Here is a 22345-nt window from a genome sequence, read left to right as displayed (position 1 = left end):
AACCTTTGTCAGACCAATTCTTGAATACAGCTCATCCACCTGGAACCTACACTGTATATTGGACATTAACACAATTGAATGGGTTCAGAGGTATTTCTCGAGAAAAGTACTCCACTTCAATTTTAGGCTTGGAGAATCTAGAACTGCCCCGCCTGTGGTCCAATCTAAGCATAGTACACAAAATTGTCTCCTACAACATCTTGCCTGTCAATGACTTCTTCAGCTTCGACCACAATAATACACGGGCAAACAACTGATACAAAGTCAAGGTAAACTCGATTGCAGAAAATATGACTTTAGCAACAGGGTTGTCAATGCCTGGAATGCTCTACATGACTTCATTGTTACTGCCTCAACCCCTCATAGCTTCAACCTCAAACTGTCTACTGTGGATTTCACCCATTCTTCAAAGGTACTGAAAAGGGACATGCATAAGTGCACCAGCATGCCTACCGTCCCTGTCTTACTGTTCCCATTTATCTGTATTTACTTCCTTGGTTCATATTTATGTTCATACCTGTTCGTATACTTGTTATCTTGTACATGTTTGGCAAACAAATAAATAAAATAAATAAAAATATAATCTTCCCAAAGATCCATTTTATTAGAGATGTCATATTGGCATATTGGGGGGAAACCCGAATTGGAAAGTTCTGGGTTTTCCCTAGCCCAAAGGAAACCCAAAATCCAACCCCACATCCAATAGTCCATCACATGGTCCAATTGCTACTTTGTTCCAACTGGAGACTATCCCCAGTCACTCCCCTCCAAATGCAGGGTAACATGTCCTTGACTTTCTGAGAAAGGAATGTTATTGTGGCTAATCTTCCACTGCTCCTTTAAGTCACCCTCCTAAATTCCCAGGCACTGAGTGTGGCAGCCCAGGAGTCTCAAAGAAAAATGGCTTCCAAGATAACAAAGGCAAGTCTACCCATTCTGCACATTCTAATATTTTCTTAATTACATTCTCATCTGTTCGGGATCTCATCCCACGTCCATTGTTCAGCATATACAATTCTAGCTGCAAATAACATTTTTGACTATCTGCATATCAGTTCTTTCCATCAACACTTTTTTGTGTATCTGTGAGATTTTTAACTAAAATCTTTGTCATGTCTTTGTTTATTTTCAATTCAGCAACTTACCCATACTCTTCTATCTTTTTAATTAACTTCAGTCCAGTTTCTAATGGGTCTTCTAGACCAGGGGTCACCAACCTTTTGACCTCAGGGACCACCAAACTCATAATTTCAATCCTGCGGATCACTAGTATGAATTTTGCCTGACAGTGGATTGCTGACGTTGGTGGGAAAGTTGGTCCCATATTCCAGAGCTGCAGTCGTCACAGGACTGGCCTGTCATGGATGAGCTGCTCTGGGATGACCAAAGGGCCAGTCTTGTGACTACTGCAGCTCTGGAATATGGGACTGGCCCATGTTGGGGTTGCAAATCTCTGCCATAGGAGCTGGCACCTGTAATGTGCAAATTTGTGGATGGTGCAACATGCAAAAAGCAGCGCAGCCCTCACTGACCAGGATGAGGTAATGGTACTGTTGCAGCAAGAGGGGGCTGGCAGCACAGGTGGGCTGAAGCAGCAATGAAGATGGCCAGAAGGTGTAGGAGCACCGTGCTACTTGCATTTGTGTGGCACTCCCGCACCTTCCAGCTCACCTCTCCTGGCCTGGGCTCTTCCTCGATGGCTGCGGACTGTAGGGACCACACAGGGCAGGAAAAGTACCAGCTGGTGGTGGGAAGGGGAGGAGTGGGCCTGTGCTCACCCTCTAGTTCAGAGGCCCAGAATGGGGCAGAGTTGGTGTTAGTTTTCTCATCCCTTTCATCCCACACAAAAGGACTTCCCAAGAGATGTCGGATTGTGTCTTCTGACACTCTTGCACTTGCCTGCAACTCTCCACTTTCCTCCAGACCCAGCTTGCTGAATGGGGGGAGCAGCTGTGACTTCTCTGCTGCCCCCCCACCATCCATCCCAGTCATCGCTGCCTGGGGGAGGCACAAGAAAAGAAAGTGAGCAGAAACAGAAAGTGGCGTTTTTCAAAGGCGGCAGCTTGTGTCTTCTGTTGCCTGTGCCTTCCTCGATCTCAGCTCTTTCACCTCAACGAGAGCTGTTTCTGCTCACTTTCTTTCCCTGTGCCTTCCCCGGGCAGCAATGGCTGGGGCCATCCTCAGTGTGGAGGCCGAAGGGGGGTGTGTTGAGCCCAGAAAATCAAGCTCTCACCTGCACCAACAGTGATGAGGCAAACTATGGGGCTTCCAAGGCGCTCAGCTCAACCCAACCCGGAGTTTCCATCGGTCCCAGAACAAGTTGGCAGTGAAGGTCGGATGCCCATACCAAAAGTGCACCGAGGAAGACATACTCCTAATAACCAGGCAACACCCACACCTTCAGCCTCCACACAAGAGGAGTCCCCCGAGGCTAAGCTCCAGTTTACTCCTGCCACTTTTAAGTAGAGAGGTCCCTCCCTTCAGGCCTCAAAGCCTCTCCCTGGAGCGTGTGTGTGCTGGGCTCTCCCCACAGGGTGAGGGCATCTCCCAAGGAGGCATCCACCCCCAGCATCAAGCCCAGGTCAGAGGAAGGGGTTATAAGTGCCTGGCCGTTGCGCTGCACCCCACCCTTAGCAGAGCAGAGCATCGAGAAGGATGAGAAAACTGATGCTGATACCCCATTCCAGGCCTCTGAACTGGATGGTGAGTGTAGACTTGCCCACTCTGCCCCCTCCCACCACCACCAGCCAGTAATTTTCCTGCCTGCGGCCATTGAGGAAGAGCCCAGGCCAGGAGAGTGCTACGCAAATGTAAGCAGCATGATGCTCATGCACCTTCTCCATTGCCACTTCAGCCCGCCTATGCTGCCAACCCCCTCTTGCTGCAACAGCACCATTACATCCTGGCTGGCGAGGACTGAGCTGTTTTTTCAGGTTTGCTCTCGGCCAGCGGGTGGGCAAGCCATGTGGGCAGTGCAGCCTTGTGTTTCCGCACAGCCTGGATTAATTGCTTTGGGTGGGACATTTCTCTAGAGACCACCAAAATTTTCTCATGGACAACCAGTGGGCAATGGCCCACTGGTTGTTGACCATCATTCTAGACCAAGTTGTCTGCAAACGCCTTCTCTCCATATATCTTAAATTCCTATTTCTTCTGTCATTTTAAAGAAGGATTTAGGGGAGTGATTTTCTAACAGTTTTACCTGTTTTGCTACTTTTATAGTCAAGTTCTGTATCTATAATTGCATTAACGTCTCCTACCTTACAAATATTTCATATTCCAATTCTATAATTTTCTTACGAAATCTCCCATAAAACTCATCTTGGTTGTTATTAGGTGCTATTAACAACATCTGTTTTTGGTTCATTGTTACCTCCACCATTAATATTCTCCCATCTTCATCTGCAAAGTTTTGTTTAGCCTTTATGGTTTCTTTAATATATAAAACCACCACCCCTTTTCTTTTGTTGTGCTAATTAAAAATACAGTTTCCCAATTTTGGGTTACTCTTAATACTTTACTATATTGTCTTTTAATATGTACCTCTTAGAGAGAAATTATATCTATTTTCAATTTTTCTAATTTATTAAAAATCCTTTTCCATTACCAGCTCAGCTACGAAATAAATGAAATCATTATAAGTTAATTATTTTTCCTATGGTAAGATTCCAGTTTGTTGTTGGAGAGAGTTTTGCATCACTTTTCTTTTGAGCTCCTTTAGGTCCTTCAAGTCTCCTCTATCTGTATGTATTCATAGTTATATGAAGTTACTTCTTAAAATTTTATATTCAATATATTATTATGGTTGGTCACATAGCCAGATATTTGGACTGGATTTAGCATTTTTGTCCACCTTGAGTCCTTTCTAAAAACCTGGAATAGGCAGATGTGTGAAAGGTATCATCACAGAATGTAGGTTGTTCCAACTAAAGCTTCCTTTGCAATTGACTGATGGTGATTTTGTCAATGCCGATGACGTTCAAATGGTGTCCCAGATGTTTGGAATTGCACCTCTTGCCTATTACTACTGGTACTATCTTTGCTTTTTTTCACAAATGAAGGTGAATATAAATGTCCCAACATAATGTTGCAGGATCCAATTGGGGTCGATCACTGATACCAAAGGTTTTGTCTTCTGAACTTTTGGACTTGTGATGGAATCCATCTTCAGGGAACTTCTCTCTTTGCTTTCTTTTGCCATAGTTGTCCTATATCTATTTTCAGGTCTTTGTATTTTGTGATTTTCTCCAGTTTTCTATTCTGTGGTCTCCAGATACCACAATGTCCATTATCTAGACTTTTTTGTCTTTCTTGTCATCAGTTGTTAAGTCTGAAGTATTATGTGGTAAGTACTTGTCTATTTAAATTCTAAAGTCGCAGAGCACTTCAGCTTTTTCATAGAGGCCGCTCCAAAACATTTTGGATACTTATAGCATACCATATGTACAGCTGAAACAGTCAAAAACATAACAAAACAGCCCAGACAAGAAAACAGTCATAGCAATCAAAAGAACATTACAGTAGTTCTACAAAGATACTACTCTTCGATCTCAGGATAAAGTTAGGAAAGTGAAGATTATCTGTATCTCTTGGGGAGAAGCTCTTCTAGAGGGCAGGGCTACAGGTAGTCCTCGACTTATGACACAATTGAGTCCAAAATTTGTTGAGGGAATTTTCTCCATTTTATGATTTTTCTTGCTACATTTGTTAAATGAATCATTGCAGTTGTTAAGTTAATAATATGTTTATTAACTGAATCTGGCTTCCCCGTTGATTTTGCTTGTTAGAAGGATACGAAAGTGATGACATGACTCTGGGACACTGCAATTGTCATAAATATGGGTCATTTGCCAAACATTTGAATTTTGATCACTTGACCAGGGCATGCTGCAACAGTCACAAGTGTGAAAATCGGTTTTAAGTCACTTTTTTCAGTGTTGTAACTTTGAACGGTCACTAAATGAACTGCTGTAAGTTGAGGACTACATTATAGTAGAGGAGGCATGTTTCTTCAGTCCCACAAGATTACCATGTTCAGTTGAGGGTATCTAGAACATATCTATTCAACCTGAACATGTTGCTTGGGAGAAAACAATAGGAAACGGGAAACATAGATAATTATGTGTTGCTTTTGTTTTATCTTCATCAGCTGAAATGAATAATCAGAAGGAAAAATCACAGAAGAAAAATTCAATCTTAGTTGATGGAGTTATTTTAAATGGCCCAGTAGCAGATTCAAAATCAGGCGAGAAATTTGTGGAAGAGGTCAGTAAGATGATAATGGAAGAAGTGATAAAGAAAGCATCTGATGCAACTGAAAAGGTAATTTTTTTAAATATAATTGGAGTAATATCTTCTAAGTACATGATATAATTGAAACTAATTAACTAAATCTATGTTTTTCAACCTGAGCAAATTTAAGAGATCTGAACTTCAACTTCCAGAATTCTCTGGCCAGAGTCCAGACTTCTTAAAGTTGCTCAAGTTGAGAAACACTGATCTAAATAAAGAAAGCAAATTATTAACTCAGTAATCATATTCAGAAATATGTATATAAATACATTGCTACTGATAAATGTTAAAATACTTCTGATATAATACTCATAATTAAATGTACTGAATTTTTAATAACCAGAAATGTTTATATATCATGCTTTTACTTCTTAATTTCTTGGATTTAGTAGTAGAAGAACTTAAGATCTTCCATGTTTGTGCTTAAATTATTTGTGAATCTAAAACATTTTGTAAAAACTATAAAAATTTTCACAGATATGTTGAAATTCTAGATTACTTAAATAAGTAAACCAGATGTTTTTTTAAAAATAAATTTACAAGAGGATTTTAAAAATTATTTAGGGCACACTCTGATTAACTTTTAAATTCTCTGATCAACATTTCTTTCCAATGACTTCATGCAGGTGTGTGAATGGCAATCTCCTGAGAAACTGAGAACACTTCTTGACTTGGAATTGAAAGACACTGGAGAGAATCATCCCAAACTCTTGCAGTTATGCCAGGATGTTATACAATTCAGCGTCAAAACCTGTATGAATTTAATATTTCCAATTGCTTTTTATCCTTCCAATTGCACAGCAAGACTGCTCTTGCTTTTATTTATTTAGAAAAATGTAGCAATTTGGCTTTTCTAGCCAAATGCAGAAGTTGACATGAAAAGGAGTGGTATGTCTACATAAAAGACTACTTCAGTATTTTCATAATTTCATCTATACAATGTAGATCATTCTTTTTTTTTCAGTTCTCATTTAACATCCTGGTTACTGTTAAATCAGAATCTTATTTCAGATGTGACAATACTCATTTTAAATAAAATGAAATCTTCATGTTGAAATTTTTGTGTTGAAAGAGAAAGAAGGATAAAATAAAATCTAAACACTCCTTCATGGTTTCATAAATACTTGGAGTTTACATCTAAAATGGACCACTGAGCTGGTCTAAAATTATTCCACCTTCATGGTGATTGCTGATAGATTTTCTGTCTCTCCTGCATCTATTACAATAATATAAAACATTACTCATTGCATGAATGGAAGTCCTACTGTAATGAGTTACTCTGAAAAAAATAGTGGTTGGTGATAATGGTGATTCAAAGCATGTTGAAAATTGATAAAAGTCACTTGCAAATGAATAACAAAATTTAATAAATAAAACTAGTGTATCATAAGTGAACTTTTTAAACATAGTATGGAAATCTAGGCATAATTGTGACAAAGTGTGAATGCTTCCCTGGGAGTGGAATGAATTGACTGTGGTAATTGAAGAAGACAATTTGGAACATACAGTGGCATTTGCAACAAAACATTTTACTGCTTATCTTCAAGCTCTGTTGAATAGCTATGTGAGTACATTTTTATTAGTTTTTTAAATTGAGTTTAGTGTCTACCTATGATTTGTTTTATTTAAAATTGTTTCCAACCTGTTTATTTTACTTAATCCTAAACAATTCATAGGAACAACAAATATATCCAAGGTCATTGAAATATATATGTGCAAAAATGTAAACAGGGTTGGAAATTCTAAATATAGAATTTGGGAAGCAAGAAGAAAAGGGGCCTGGAACCTAGTTGCAGACATGTTAGCAGAGACAGATCAAAGATGTAATGTGATAGAAAGATTTTGAAATCATTGGATAACAAGTATACTTTTTAGTATTCCTGCTAATTTTAAGTATACTAGACTATCTCCCTTTTTATGCTTTATATTTATACAGTAAATATGGATATAATTTGAAATGCATTGGGGATCTATACAATATAAAATGTTCACAGAATAGAGATTTTTTTCAATTAGCCTCTTAAATTTCTGATTGCAGTTATTGATCAGCCCATACAGACAATATTCAAATTCTTTCCATGTTTGTTTGATTTGGGCTTAATATCTTAGGGGAAACTCAGACACTGAGATTTGTAATCCACAAGCCTCTCTCTTAGTCCAGTAGTTGGGTATGAGGCATTGGTGCCATATTCAATAAGCTGTGTTTTAGTTGTCAGAACCTGTAAGCATCTAAAGCAGTAATTCCCAAAGTGGGCGATACCGCCCCCTGGGGGGGTGGGATGCCTTAAGGGGCACTAAGAGGCAAGTGGGGCGTTCAAGGCGCCGGCCCGTCAGGCTCACCCCATTGACTGTTGCACTGCTCCGTAGCCAATGCCTCGAATGCGGCAGCAGTGGAATCTTATGTGCCGCTGTGGCTGCGTTTGATGCGCCAGCTCTGCAAGTTCACCCCATTGAGCCCCTTGCACCATTCCAGTGCAGCCTGTGGGGCCAGTGCCTCGAACACACCCTGCACTACTAGAATCTAATCAGAGATGCTTTGCCGATTCTAGTACAATGGCCTGCTCCAGCAGGGTTGGAAGGGAGTGTGTGTCTATGTGTGTGCATGGCTGTCAAAACTCCAAAAACAGGTCAAGTAGCTCTGGGGACACCAGTCATAAATTAGAACACTTGCTGAACAACTGGCCATTAAGTGAGGACTACTTAGATTTGGTTTGCCAGGCCACGCCTACCCAGTCACATGACCCACCAAACCACATCTACCCAATCACATGACCAGCAAGCCACACCCACCCAGACACATGACCAAACCGCATCCACCCAGTCACGTGACCAGCAAGCCACACCCTCAAATTAGGCCATGCCCACAGAAATTTGAATACTACCCCTGGGTGGGGGGCACCGAGGATGAGTTTGTAGCACCAAGGTGGTGGTGGACTGAAAAGGTTTGGGAACCACTGATCAAGAGTTACAGTCTGAGGCCAAGAGGAGATTTTAATACCTAAGATTAGCAACCCATTAAACAAGAATCAAAGTATTATCTTCAAAACAATGTTTATTTTTGTAAATAATGGGAGTGATCAAAAGGTTAAGTACTTTTCTGGAACGCTAGCTAATGAGAATTCACAGCAATTTTCTGAATATAATAAGACTGCTAAAGAATATTATTTAATCAACATTTATATAAAAGGAGCACTTAATTATATAGCTGTTTAGAGGTCACTTTTATAAGAACATTGACCAATAATTCCTTTATCACTTAGCTTAACATATCTTTAAGTAAACTTTAAACAAGTTTACTTTGTTATTGAAAAATAATGTCCAGCCAAAGTACCCATTACACTATTCATTAATTGATGAAAGATTCAGAGGTAACATTTCTAAATTTATACTGTATTTTTGTTGAGATGAATCAAAATAGGAAGTCTGGGGTCTGATTCATGCTGTTTTTTTATCTGAACAATTATATATAGCTTTAAGATAGTTTTCTGATGCCATTTTATCTATTATGTAAAGCCTTAAGCTATCTCTGTGTAAAATAACCTATTCTAATTGCTTAATCTCTAAATGTATTGAAAAATACATAAAATAGGAATTATAGGAAAGTCAAATTCAAATCTTTTGTGATATTGTTTGTTAAATGATGGACCATTTATACATCTCTTAATATATTTCTGAAAGGGCTGACACTATTAAAATAAATAAAATTAATTAAAACTGAACATTTTAAATAGGTAACTTAAGCTCCATTCTTCCAGATACATAATTAAAATCTTCTCAACTAATTTTTTTTGGATTATCAAATACAAAGTTGAAAATAATAAAACTAGGAAATAAATATCTTAGAACATCCCTTTAAGAAAAGGAAACTCAAATTGGAGTAGATACAGAGGATTCACTCTCACGTTCAAGTTTCTCTGTGCCTTTCACTGTTTTCCTTTCTCTCCTTTGCTAACAAAAAGGTTTACATTGTATAAGAAAAATCTGACTGCAAACACCTATTATAATGAAGAAGTTCTGAGTTGGGTTCATGAATCATCTCTAAACCACTACATTTTTTTATTGTATGTTTATGGATGAGCTCTGCAGCTGCACCTTGGCAATATGTGTGAATTGGATTACATTATCTTTTTCAATGATCACTAGTGCTAATCAGATATATATCTTTGTCATCATTATTTACAGATCACCCAAGATTTTTAATCAGCTCTATGCTGGTATTGATTATTATTCTTTAGCAGCACGTTTCATTATGGAGGCATTAAACCCAAGTGTGTAAGTGTATTTTGTTGAATTTGCAGTGCAGAATCATGGCAGATTCTATTTCCTTTAAATTTCTATTAATAACATTGATGGGGTGCATATTGCAGATATTGAGTGGATTGGTCTATTAACTCCCTAGAGAGCCTACATTAAAATTATAAAGGATTCTTTGAATCTATTAATTAGAAGTGTTCTTTTTAATTGGTTCATTTTTAGTTCTTATTTTTCTTCTTTCCTTTAAAAGATTAAATGTTCTCTAAATATTTTTCTCTCTCATCTTTCCTGAGTTTATCTTTTCATAACTGTATGAAGCACTCTATTTGACCAGAAATCATTTGTTAACAGAGCAGTTAAATACAAGTGACCTTTTAGTGACGATATTTGGACCAGCAATATCATTATACAAATTGGTAGCTAAGTGAAACCATGATGCTTATGCTTATTATTTTAGTTCAGTTTTCCTTATTTACAGACCAGTGAAAGTTGTAAATGTAAGACTTGGTCACAAAGTTACTTTTTCAAAGTTACTGTTGTAACTGCAAGTGGTTGAAAAATGAGTCAGTGACTATATGAGGGTGCATTGTGTCCATATGCCCAGAGATGGTATTCAGCTGGTTTGGACCGATTTGGGTGTACTGGTAGCAAAAATTTTGAGTAGTTCGGAAAACCGGCAAAGACTATCTCTGACTGGCCCCGGCCACCTGCCCACACTCTTGCCCTTTCCTGCCCTAAATAAGGTTAAAAACCCTTGTTTTTTAGCTCAGCTGATTCACGTAGCAGAGCAGATTGCTGTGCCTTAGCTGAGCTAAAAATAGCTCACTCGACCAGTGCTGACACCGAGAGAGGTCTTTGATTACTGTTCTGCTCCTGTGCAAAGCACTCTCTCATAGAACCAATTAAACCACTGGCTGGCCCCACCCAACCTGCCCAGTCCTGCCCACTCTACCCTGACCTGATCTTGCCTTCACCATGTGGCCCAGCTAATCTCTGTGCCTCGCCTCCTCTGCTCACCAAAGGTAAGCAATGCATGCCACCCACTCACCATTTGCCTCAGCCAGGTCGAGGAACACACCATTCCCTGGCTCTGCCCTTGCCACTACCCGCTCACTGTTCACCTCAGTTGAGTTCGGGAATGCACCATTCCACAGCTCCAGCCTTGCCCTGGGCTTCCACCTGCATGCTGCTGCCCCTCTGGCCTTAAACTACTCCCATGGGCTGAAGCAATTTATTCAGCCTGCAGCCTTCCATGCTAGATCGAAGGGTTGCTGGGGGTGTGGGTACAGAAAGGCCAAAGTGATTTGGGAATGGATCAGATGGTTCTTCTTATCTTCAAGAAGATCCATCTGGAAAGCATTGCAGCAGAGTTGCAACCGCTTCTTCCATCCCTTGCCACCGAGTCTTCGCTCATGGAGATGCTCCATGTGCTCTCCAGATCAGCAGGTGCTTCTCTCCACTGCTGCTCTTGCTAGGAGAACAGATTGTAATTTAGCAGCTGTCAGTCACCACTTTGGGTCCTCTTAAGTCCCATCTAGAAAGTGCTGCAGCTAAGAGAAACAGCTTTCAACATGGCTGCTGCTTCTCTGTGCTGCAGCGCTTTCCAGATGGCACTTAGAGGACACAAAGTGGCGGCCGACAACTGCTAAATTTCAATCTGCTCCCCCAGCAAGAGCAGCAGTGGAGAGCAGAGATGGAGCAGAGCAGCCCCCGAAACACTGTTCCATCAAGCCTTGCTGCGTGGCAAAAGCAGCACATGCATGGAAGCCGTGCGCTTGTGCCTCTATGGAAGTCATGTGTGCATCCCTGCACAGAAGCCATGCGCAAATGCCTGTGTAGAAGCCATGCACACACATCTGCGTGGAAGCTTTGTGTGCACACATGTGCACACACTCACATTTTCAATGAACCAGTGGTGGATTTTGATGCTTCAAATTAAAAAGTCCTTTGTCTCTTTATAAGAATTAGAAGAAAGTACACGTTTTCTCAACTGAGATAGGACAAGGTGAATCTGGGTACATGTATCTCAACAGTTCTTAGAACAACATGTCTCTTGCAATGTTAACATACCATGCACTTCAACTGCTGGTTGAAATCAAGCAAGTTGAAGTCTACACATTAAAATTGCCAAAATTGAGAAACGGTGTCTTAGATGAACTGAACTTTGTTTTCCTAGGAAACTGTAATCACACTGTCCTTTATTCAAAATCACAGTTCTCACAAACTGTTTTCACAGTTTATTTTTGTCTGTATCCTCTCACTTGAATGCTATAAGAACCTCTAGATCAGGGTGTCAAATTCAATTTCATTGAGGGCCACGTCAGGGTATGGTTGTCCTCTTAGGGCCATTTGCATGTAAGACTATAATGAGGCCTCCTTCCTTCCTTCCTTCCTTCCTCCTTCTTCCTTCCCTGTCTCCTTATCATTCCCATCTCCTTTCTTCCTTCTTTCCTCTCTCTCTCTCTCCCTTTCTCCGTGTCCAGGCCACATGCTGCTGGTAGCCGTGGCTTTCCCACTTAGAGCAGGGGCCATCCCAGTGAAAGATGAGTGCTTATGGACTGTGGGGCCAACTGGAGGCTGGATCGGCAAGTGGGCCATAGAGGTGGTGGAGGTGCTGGTGGCAGGCGCTACGCTGCTAGTGGGGCTCTACTACACACTGATCTACATCAACTTTGTGCCAGCCACCCAGATCGGAACATAGTCAGCCTTAGATCTGGCTGTAGGGCTGCCTTAGAGACAGTAAGAGGCTGTCCCCGACACCTCAGCCCCTGTCCACCTCATCCCAACCAGGTACTCTCCCTGGGTGAGGTGGCAAGTGCATGGTGGCTGGCATCCTGGGTGACCGTTTTGCCACATAGGTGTTCTGATTGCTTCCTTTTCACTGGGGATGCAAGCTCCTGTGCGCTCGCTGCCTCTTGTGCTTGTGCCCAGGGGAGTGACCCGTCCAGGGCAAAGGTGGCTGGAGCTGGTCCTTCGATATCTCCAGGATGGCCCCACAGGCCAGATCTAACCACATCATGGGGCAGATCTGGCCTGTAGGCCTTGAGTTTGACATGTCTGCTCTAGATGGTAAATGAAATTTACAAACTACAAAATTTAGATTTAATAGAATCTGTGTATTAATTGTTCCACATTAATTTTATTTGCAACATATAGCAACATTGGTCAGATCAGGAATATGTAGATATTTTGTTGACCTCTGGGTCTACAATTTTAAATGGTGGGGTGAGAGAAATTTACACGGCCAGATTGTATATTAAGGTCAATATAATGATACCAGTATTCTATGGAGCATAATAAATTAACAGGAATTAGATTCCAAAGGATTTGAAATACTTCAAATACAGGGCATGGATGGAGAATCCATTAATTACATCCAACCTCGATTATGAACTTGGGAAATGAAGTAGTAGGACTTAGCATTTAAAATGATCAAGACAGACTAGAGCGATTTATATCTCAAGTTAAAATTTTATGTCATCGATGTCTTTCAAATCTATTATAAAAATCTTGGCTGCATTGCAGAGTAGGAAGGAATCAATTATATACTCATACTATCTGCTAATTTTCTTTTTAATTTCATACATTTGATAAAACTCAACTAAGTAAAACAGTTTCTTGTCACATTCTCCTTCGTTCAGATATACCTATGAAATTTCTCCAGTATTTTTGCTAGTGGAAGAAGCAGTCCTAAAGAAAATGATTGAATATATTGGATGGGAAGGAGGAGATGGTATATTTAATCCAGGTATGATGTTCCTTAATGTAAGAAATATGGCAGTGGCTGCATAACAACTATATAATTTATACATTGTAGCATCATGTATTGTTTTACCTTCTGGACTATCCTGTTGCTTATAGCGGGTGGCTTTTTATACATGTAGTTCACATGTTAGGATCAGGTTAAAATGGCAATTGGAACCAGAATTGCCATTGATAAGCAGTGCTGTTGTAAAATGCAACATCACTTGCACTTAGTGATGGTAATCCCAGCTGTCTCAGTTGCCATAATGCAGAAAGGGATAGAAGAGCCAGGTAAACAATAAGGAGTTGCTCAAAAGGGGGTGGGGGTGGGGATGGGAGGTTCTATTGGCGGTAGTTGACTAGGGAAAGTTCTAGGAGGCCTGGCAGAGGCACTGCATGGGCAGTGATGTGCTGTGGGTGGGAGCTACTTACTGGAATGAATTTTGACTTTCCTGCTAACTTCCCCCCATTGCCTTTGCTTGTGGGGAGCCAACAGGAAAAGTCATAAATAGATCGTGTGACTTTGGCTCCATGCAATGGCATAATGATGAGCTACTATCCAAGCACCTGGATAGTGATCATATGACCATGGGTTGCTGACAGGGCTAGAACTACAGGAGCTAGTCATACATCATTTTTTCAGCACCAGTGTAACTTTTAACAGTTGCTGAATGAATGAAGTCAAGAAATTATTGTATTACAAAACTCATTCTAGTTCTTACAGTGTTATGCTGTCTGAGACGTAAATATTCTGCTTGTAGTCATATGATTTTCTCAATGTGCAAGAAGCACTTATAGCCATACAACATTTATAGCTGGATACTTGTAAATTTTACAGCTGAGAATCTGAAATATTTATTAATATATGTAATTGTTTTTTAAGGTGGCTCTGTTTCCAATATGTATGCAATGAACTTGGCAAGATATAAATATTTTCCTGACATAAAAGAAAAAGGCCTTTCTGGGATACCTCAGTTGGTTCTGTTTACATCAGAAGAGGTAATTAACTTTTCTTACAACTTTTCTAGCATAGTACTTTTGAGCAGGAAAATATGCATAAAAGGTTGCAAAAAGAACCAGCATATATGTACACAGACATTAAATCAAAACTAGGATATTAAAAAGGTTCTGGCAAGCAATATCTAGTCTGACGTGAAGTACTGGTAAGATTTGAAAAGTCTCAAAAAGCTTTATTGGAAATATTTCTGCTTACTGAACCTTTGTTTCCTTTACTGAAGTTCTAAACCAGGGGTGTCAAACTTAATTTTTTGAGGGCCACATCGGGGGTCGAGGTGTCCATGGCTGGGGTAGACATGGATAGGATGGGCATGGACAGCTCAATGTCACTAGTGCCAGGGCACCTGTGGTAGCCAAGTGCTTTAGTTTATTTTACTAGTCCTCTGCCAGTGAAAATAGAGCTGGGGGGGGCATGCCCATCCCCCGGGTCCTGTTTTTGGCACATTGTCTCCTGCAGCTCAGGGAGAGGGCCATGCAAAATGGAGCCCAGGGAGCCCCCCTGAACTTCATTTTTGCTGGCAGAAGTGGTGTGGGCCAGTCCTTTTCGATGTCCAGGGCAACCCCATGAGCCAGATCTAAGCACCCCCAGGGTAAGAGCCAGCCTGTGGGCCTTGAGTTTAACAGACTTTAAAAAGTCTGTACTTCAACTGCTAGAATTCCCTTGGAAAATGTTGTGCAGGTAGTCCATGCATCTTAAAGCTGCTGAGTTTAAAAAATACTGGTCTAGGTACTGTAGAAGGTTCATTTTTATGCTTTTCCAGAGAGGAAATATGACATTGCATTTTGGCAGCATAATTCATTTCCAAAAATTAGCAGCGCAGATATAATTAAATAATTAAATTTTTAAAAAGCTCTTAAAATATTACGAGCAACCACTTCCTGTTAGTGTTCTATGTCTTCTACTTGATCAAATGCCACACCTAAAATATTTTAAGTGCAGTTTCTAATTGAGGTTGCTTAGCTGACTCTGCTGGTTTTTGATAATTAGCAGGTGCTCCTTGGTTCTTGGATAAATAGAATGGGAAAATTGAGAAAACTCGTGGTAACTTTTTTCCACCTATTTTTGTATGTGTTTTTCCTTACTTCTTCTTTTTCAATTCTCCTAACTGGCAAGTTGCTCTCTAATAATAGTTTTTAATGAAGAAACCAGTTCATTTATTATTATTTTTGGTTCTTGCGAAGAGTCCAAGACTCCATTCCGTAGGACGCCATTCTGAACGGGTGAGAATTGTAAAGAACTGGGACTGGCAGATAGCAAATAGTGTGGATAGTGCAAAGAGCATGCAGAGAGTGGAGAGTGGAGAGCAGATAGTGCAAAGAACCAGGACGAGCTGGGATTAGATGAGAGTGTGATTCTGACACAGAGAAAGTGATTCTGAGAGTGAGCCATTCTGAGTGGCATGGAATGAGTGGCATGGAATGAGCTGTGACTGGTGGAGAGCGTGATTCTGAACGCAGTAAAAGAGATGAAACTGACAGAGAAGGTGATCCTAAACATCCAAAAAACAGCCGGGACTGGACGAGAGCAGGAGAGTGTGATTCTGAATGGCCGAGAATTGCAGAGAACTAAGGAGAGTCACGGAGAATCGATAGATCCTATCTGAGAAGAATAATCTCTTAAACAGGCTCCATTTAAATCACCCAACTGGTCAGCCTCCATTAAAATCCCAATCAGCTGATTGGACAGCCTCCACTTAAACCCACCCAAATCTCATCCATTCCAAACTCCCAAGTAGATGATTGGAGAGTTCATTCAAATCTTCTTCATTCAAATCTATCAAGCAGCTGATTGGAAGATCTCCATGATCTAATAATACGTAACTGATAAAAGAGTCTTCCACAGAACACTAACAAAGCTCCCTGAAGCAACACTTCCTCTTTAAAAACAAAACAAAACAAAAAACAAACAGCGTGGCTTTAAAGAAAAACAAAGGAACTTTTCACTACCAACCTCCAATACTTCACTACCTCCACTATTTCATTAGCTCAAGACCAATTATTGATAATGCTTTGTCTAAAATAATTGATTTATTATTTAATAGTATAATAATTAATTGTTAAATGACCAATAATTTACTGATTTATTGATTGATAGTGATTTAATACTGTATAATTGATTATCTAGTTGATTGATTGTTTTACTTTTTGGTAATAAGTAAGCTTACTTTTGATTTGTTCTTTAACTTATCAATTAACATTTATTAATTACTAACATTCATTAAATAATTACCTATCACATTAATTAGCTATTGTAATTGTTTAGTGTACTATTGTCATTGACCATGCCAGTCAAAAATTCCAAACCCTCCACTACCAAACACTAACAAAAAAATAATATCTCTACCAAAGACCTCCCAGACTCCTGCACATGCTTCAAATGTCTTGAAACCATCAATGAAAGCAAAAATAACATTAAATGCCACCTATGTGACAATCAAGCCCACCTTACCTGCTTAAATTTAACCAAAAACCTAGCTGATCTACAAACATCAGATACATTTCCTTGTCTATGTCCATCATGTTTACCTAAGCTAAACAAACTAAGTACTCTGTCTGACAGAGTGAAAGCTCTGAATCATTCATTCATTCAATAGAAGAACGCTTAGCAACATATTTTGAAACAACTATACAAGCAAGCCTAATCTCTCTTGAAAAAAAAAATACAGCTCAGATAAGCGAATACCTTACAGCTCAAAATCAAATCCCAACTCAACAACCATTACCACAATTACTACCTCAACTACAATCACAACTACAAACAAAAATAACCATAAACTACAGCCACAAATAATCACTATCCCATCAAATAATGCCACAAATGATATCCCCTTACTCATCAGAGACATAATGGAATGTGATCAGAAACATCCAAATGCTGTCTTATTTGGTCTTGAAGACACCAACAAATCTCATGATATCACCAAAGTTCACAATATCATAAGCAACTCCAATACAACAAACATCTCTCCTGAAGATATCATTGAAATAACCAGAGATGGTCTTGAGTTCAAATACAATGATGGCTCGGCGGCTCCAAGATTCTGTAAAGTTGTTTGCAAAAATGAGTCCAGCAAACAGATATTTATTCATACAATAAATGCCATTGTTAAAACCAATCACATCCATAACAAACTTCACTCATGACCAGACTTATCCATACTGCAAAGAATCCGCTCCCGTGAACTCTGCACAGAACTCAAAAGACATCTAGACAATGGAGAGAAGGATCTGTACATTGACTACCGTGCTGATTGTATCAAAAGTAAGTCACACAACCCACAACTCCACATCCAACCCTATCTCATACAATCCACCATCACTCAAAACTAGGCACGCACACCCCTAACTACCTCAATTCCAACTACAACTAGCCTTAAATGCAAGCTACTCAATGCAAGAAGATATCATTGAAATAACCAGAGATGGTCTCGAGTTCAAATACAATGGTGGCTCGGCGACTCCAAGATTCTGTAAAGTTGTTTGCAAAAATGAGTCCAGCAAATGGATATTTATTCATACAATAAATGCCATTGTTAAAACCAATCACATCCATAACAAACTTCGCTCATGACCAGACTTATCCATACTGCAAAGAATCCGCTCCCATGAACTCTGCACAGAACTCAAAAAACATCTAGACAATGGAGAGAAGGATCTGTACATTGACTACCGTGCTGATTGTATCAAAGGTAAGTCACACAACCCACACAACTCCACATCCAACCCTATCTCATACAATCCACCATCACTCAAAACTAGGCACGCACACCCCTAACTACCTCAATTCCAACTACAACTAGCCTTAAATGCAAGCTACTCAATGCAAGAAGCCTTGTAAATAAAATACCTGAATTTCTCCTCTTACTAAATATGGCTAAATTCGACATCATATTTGACTGTGAAACATGGCTCAATGCATCTCTCCCTGACTCCATTACCACAATAAGAGACTATCATGTTTACCAATCAGATCATGAAATCCGTAGAGGAGCTGGTGTTGCTATCTTCTATAAAAAGTCCCTACATCTAAAAAACATCCTAGTTACCCAGGAGCTTGCTCTTCCTGATACCATTGTCTGTGAACTGTCCTTAAATATATATTTTGATTCTTACTATGTTACAGAGCCCCTTATTATGACATCGAACATGAAACAAGTTAAATTCACTACTAACATGGGCAACATCCTGCCCATACGCTTTTATCTTTTTTGGTGACTTCAATCTACCTCATATTCACTGGACCCTAAACGAATGTACAACTGAACCCATACATACCCAAACCTAAACCATTTGGTCTGAATACTTTCCTTTTCATCAGCAATACCTACAACTCAGAGTTACAAATCAGGCAGAGTGCCAGAGCACCTTGAGGAGTAAAATAGTTAAAATGCAATGATGACTATTAGCAGCCAACCCTTGCTCATAGAGGGGAACCCTTTAGCAGAGAATTCATTTAAGCTCTTCAGAAAGTGGGTGGGCACACTTGGGCTACAAAATGCCAAGCTTAAGAGACAAATTTATGAAGTATACAGGGGGCCCAGGCTCAACTCTCTGCCCTTCCAAGCTTGTCAGGATCACAATAAAATTAGTATATATCGCATATATTTAAATAAAGTTCAAGTCTAGTGTCATGTTACTAAACCTTATTATCATGAGAGAAAACTAAAATGAATTGGAGGGAGCATCCACACCCCTATCTCCTTTTTTTAAAAAAATCTTACTATCAGTGAGTAATCATGTGCCTTGGCAACTATGAAGCAATGCAAGAGACTCCTGTCCCAAAGGTGCTTTTTCAAAAGGCAACTGGGATTTCTGAAAATCAAGAACTTGCATAACTGAAGAATTTCTATAGAGAAGAGAGTGCTCAGTGAACTGACAAAGCACCCTTTCCCATTCAGAAGTAATCCTTAGATCCATTTTCAAAATACCGGCTGATCTCACTTGCCTCAAAAGATATCCTAAGGAAATAATCCAGATTCAAGGAAAAATCACATGCCTCCATGAAGGAAATAAAAATATCAGTGCCAAGCTTGCATCCAAGAGGTAGGAAGTACACCCCAAAAGGACAGTGCCAGGAACCAGTAAAACAACCATTTCCCTTTAGGAAAGTCAAGCCCCTAATAAAAGTACCAGCAAAGAAAAAAAATGCAAGAAAAGCAGCTCTGTCTACATTAAGTCTACTTGCAAAAAACATTACCAGTTACAATGTAACAAAGCTTAATGGCAGAGGCAGTTAAAATACTTAAGCAGGGCAATAAAGATAAGGATTAGGCTAGAAACACCCACACAGGCACACCAAAATGTCTCCTTCCTGCCTTCCTGACAGGAACTCTGTAAGGTGGGAAAACAAAACACTGTTTCTTCCAACAACCAATTTGCTGAACTGCTCAAAAAGTTAGCTAACAGTTCACCGGAATCGGTGTTAACTGGCTGAATCCTACCATTGTGTATCCATATGTATATGTATTTATTGTTTAAAGGGACATTTTGCACTTTGTTGATTCTGCAGTTTTCCTGGCACAGCAGTTTAACTCCCTTTTATGTTCCTTTTATGATCACTATGCTTGGTTGACTTTGTTCAGTGTCAGACATAATGATAAACAATGTTATGTGGTTACAAAAATGCCAGCATAAGACAGTGTTAACTGTCTTCCCCTTTCTTCTCTCTTTCTCCCTTCCCTACTTCTCTCTCTTTGCTTGCCTATCTCATGCATATGAGAAGATTAGAAGTGCCAATTTTCATTTTTGTCCTAACTACATTTTCTCATTATATTTGGACTAAGTGGTGTCTTTTTAAAGAAAAATAATAATAAATTGGCTTTGAATCCTGAAAAAATCAGTTCTCTTCCAAGATTGGTGATTCAATGGTCTGACTTTATAGCACTATAGATTTTGCTGATCTCTTATTATCTGAGTGTGAAGAGGTTTGGCATTTTCTTGGAATTTAGTCTCATACTTCTTTCAGCTAAGCTTAATAGGTGAATAAAAATAAGATTCTAATTCCAGAATCAAAATCTTAGCTGAGTACACTTCAGCAGGTTCAGCAGATTCTGACCAGTTCTGGAGAACTGGGAGGGGAAATTTTGAGTAGTTCAGAGAACTGGCAAATACCACTTCTGACCGGCCCCACCCCTATCTATTCTCTGTCTCCCAAGTCCTAGCTGCTTGGCCGGGTCTTCTTTTGTTGTCCTGCACAGGAGAATGGAGCTTGAAAGCAGGTTAGTGGGGTGGGGAGGGAATGAGGATTTTGCAGTATCTTCCCTGGAGTGGGGTGAGAATGGAGTTTTTACAGTATCCTTCCCCTGCCATGCCCACCAAGCCACCCTTTTATCTTATACATCCCTCAATTTATTCCCCTTTAATCCATAATCAAAGTTTATCATAATATAATCACTATATAATTATCACATTCTAGTCTAATAACAAAAATCTCCTAACTACTATATGCATATATGTATATTAAGCAAGATTTTGCATGGTATTCTTTTCTCTCATTTACTTTTTAAATCATTAATTATTTCAAATATATTGATCTATTCAATTAGTTATAGAAACTGATATTAGTCTTTTCACTGGGATCCTCATAATTCATTTTAACTGTATTAGTTTTATTAAATATAATTCATCTTCTTATCATAGCTTCACATTTATTTGTTATATCCATATATAAATTAACAATATTCCTTAAAAAAGAAGCCAATTAGAACAAAATATATCAGTTTCATTAACTTTTAAAAACTATATTCTTATGTATTACAACACATTGCAGAATGTCTTTTCTTTATTCTTTATCTATCCATTGTCTCTATGTGTCCTGACTAAACAATTTCTTATTGTTTTTGTTTGGTTTCCATATCTCCTTGTTTTGTGTTTCTTTCTCTTATTACCTCTTCTCCCCTTCATTTTTTCCTTCCTTTTCTTATTCCAATTTTTAACCCACTCCCTCTTTAAAACTTTCTTCTGTAATTCCCTTTTCTGCAGTTTCCTTTTTCTTTGTTTGGCTTTCAAGACATTTCTCTTTTTAATTACCTCCTCAAACCTCCAAGTTTTAATTCCCATTCTTTTTTCCCTTTGTTTTAATGTTCATTGCTCCATTTGTTCATTGAAGCTGGCTTGTTCTTTGATCAGCTCCTCCCCTTCTGGCACTCCTTGTTGTTCTTTGTTCTCCAGAATCGCCATTTCTATTAATTGTAAGGCAATATAGCACGATTCATTTCTTTCATGTAACATTTCCTTTATATTTCTTAATTCCATTTTTAGTTTTGCCATTTTTAGACACTTCTTTTATATTTTCTTTATCCCTTTCTTTATATTTAAGTCCAAACCAATTGTCCAGTATTTTAATTCGACCAGCATCTTTGATGTTCATTTCCAATGATCAACTTCTATTAATTCCTCTTTTAAGTTTTTTCCAAAATCATCAAATAGTCCAACATCCATAAGTTTAAATTTATGTCAAAATCACCAAGCAGTCCCAGAGTAATTTCTTCACGCTTCTTTCTTTTATCTTAATATTCTATGTTGTCATTTTTCAGGGTTTCAATTTTATTGTAACAAAGTTCCTCTTGTTTTGTATCAAGTTTCAATTTTGAAAGAACCAGGCACTTTTTTTAAAAAGTCACTGCAATTTTCCTTTACCATTAGGTGGCACTCTCTGTTACATCCAAATTCCACCCTTTCTTTCCACTTTTCCAACATTTATTTGAGGCTTTTAAGTTTCAAAAATTCAATAAGTCCAAATTATTAATCATTTCCTTTAGGCACATTCAAGTTCAATGTTTAATTATGCCTATTTAGTGCCAGAATCATATGTTTGTCCAAATTTTCTTCCAGCTTCCTCCTTCAATTTAGCTCCTGTCAAAATTCAAATCCCTTTTTATTTATTTCCACCTTGCTTTTCTCTCTCTCTGATCGCCACTTTGTAATCCTTTTAGAAAAATTCTTTACACCTTAATTCTGGGGTATCTTTATGTCCATAAATTATGCATGGTTTCCTTGCTGTCCACTTCTTCACAGCTCCAGCTGTCAGGCTACAGAA

At 39.0% G+C, this 22345-nt stretch overlaps 1 protein-coding gene across 2 annotated transcripts in view; it reads left to right on the top strand.

Moving 5' to 3' along the window:
* GADL1 (GAD like acidic amino acid decarboxylase 1) overlaps positions 1-22345 on the top strand; it is a 92273-nt gene that overhangs the window by 1242 nt on the left and 68686 nt on the right. The window contains exons 2-6 of one of the 2 annotated variants that reach the window (XM_087916794.1): positions 5150-5322; positions 5919-6045; positions 9475-9564; positions 13188-13294; positions 14174-14289. In XM_087916794.1, coding sequence (XP_087772920.1) covers positions 6011-6045; positions 9475-9564; positions 13188-13294; positions 14174-14289 — 348 coding nt within the window. In that variant the 5' untranslated portion in view covers positions 5150-5322; positions 5919-6010. Of the gene's footprint in view, positions 1-5149; positions 5323-5918; positions 6046-9471; positions 9565-13187; positions 13295-14173; positions 14290-22345 lie in introns of those variants that run through there. The other variant, XM_087916795.1, reaches the window with a different exon arrangement.

The sequence above is a fragment of the Pseudonaja textilis genome, chromosome Z (genome assembly GCF_049901715.1).
Source record: "Pseudonaja textilis isolate UNSWEBS1 chromosome Z, rPseTex1.2, whole genome shotgun sequence".
Classification (NCBI taxonomy): Eukaryota; Metazoa; Chordata; class Lepidosauria; order Squamata; family Elapidae; genus Pseudonaja; species Pseudonaja textilis.
The sequence above is the reverse complement of the archived record's forward strand: the minus strand, read 5'-3'. Positions and strand labels throughout refer to the sequence as shown.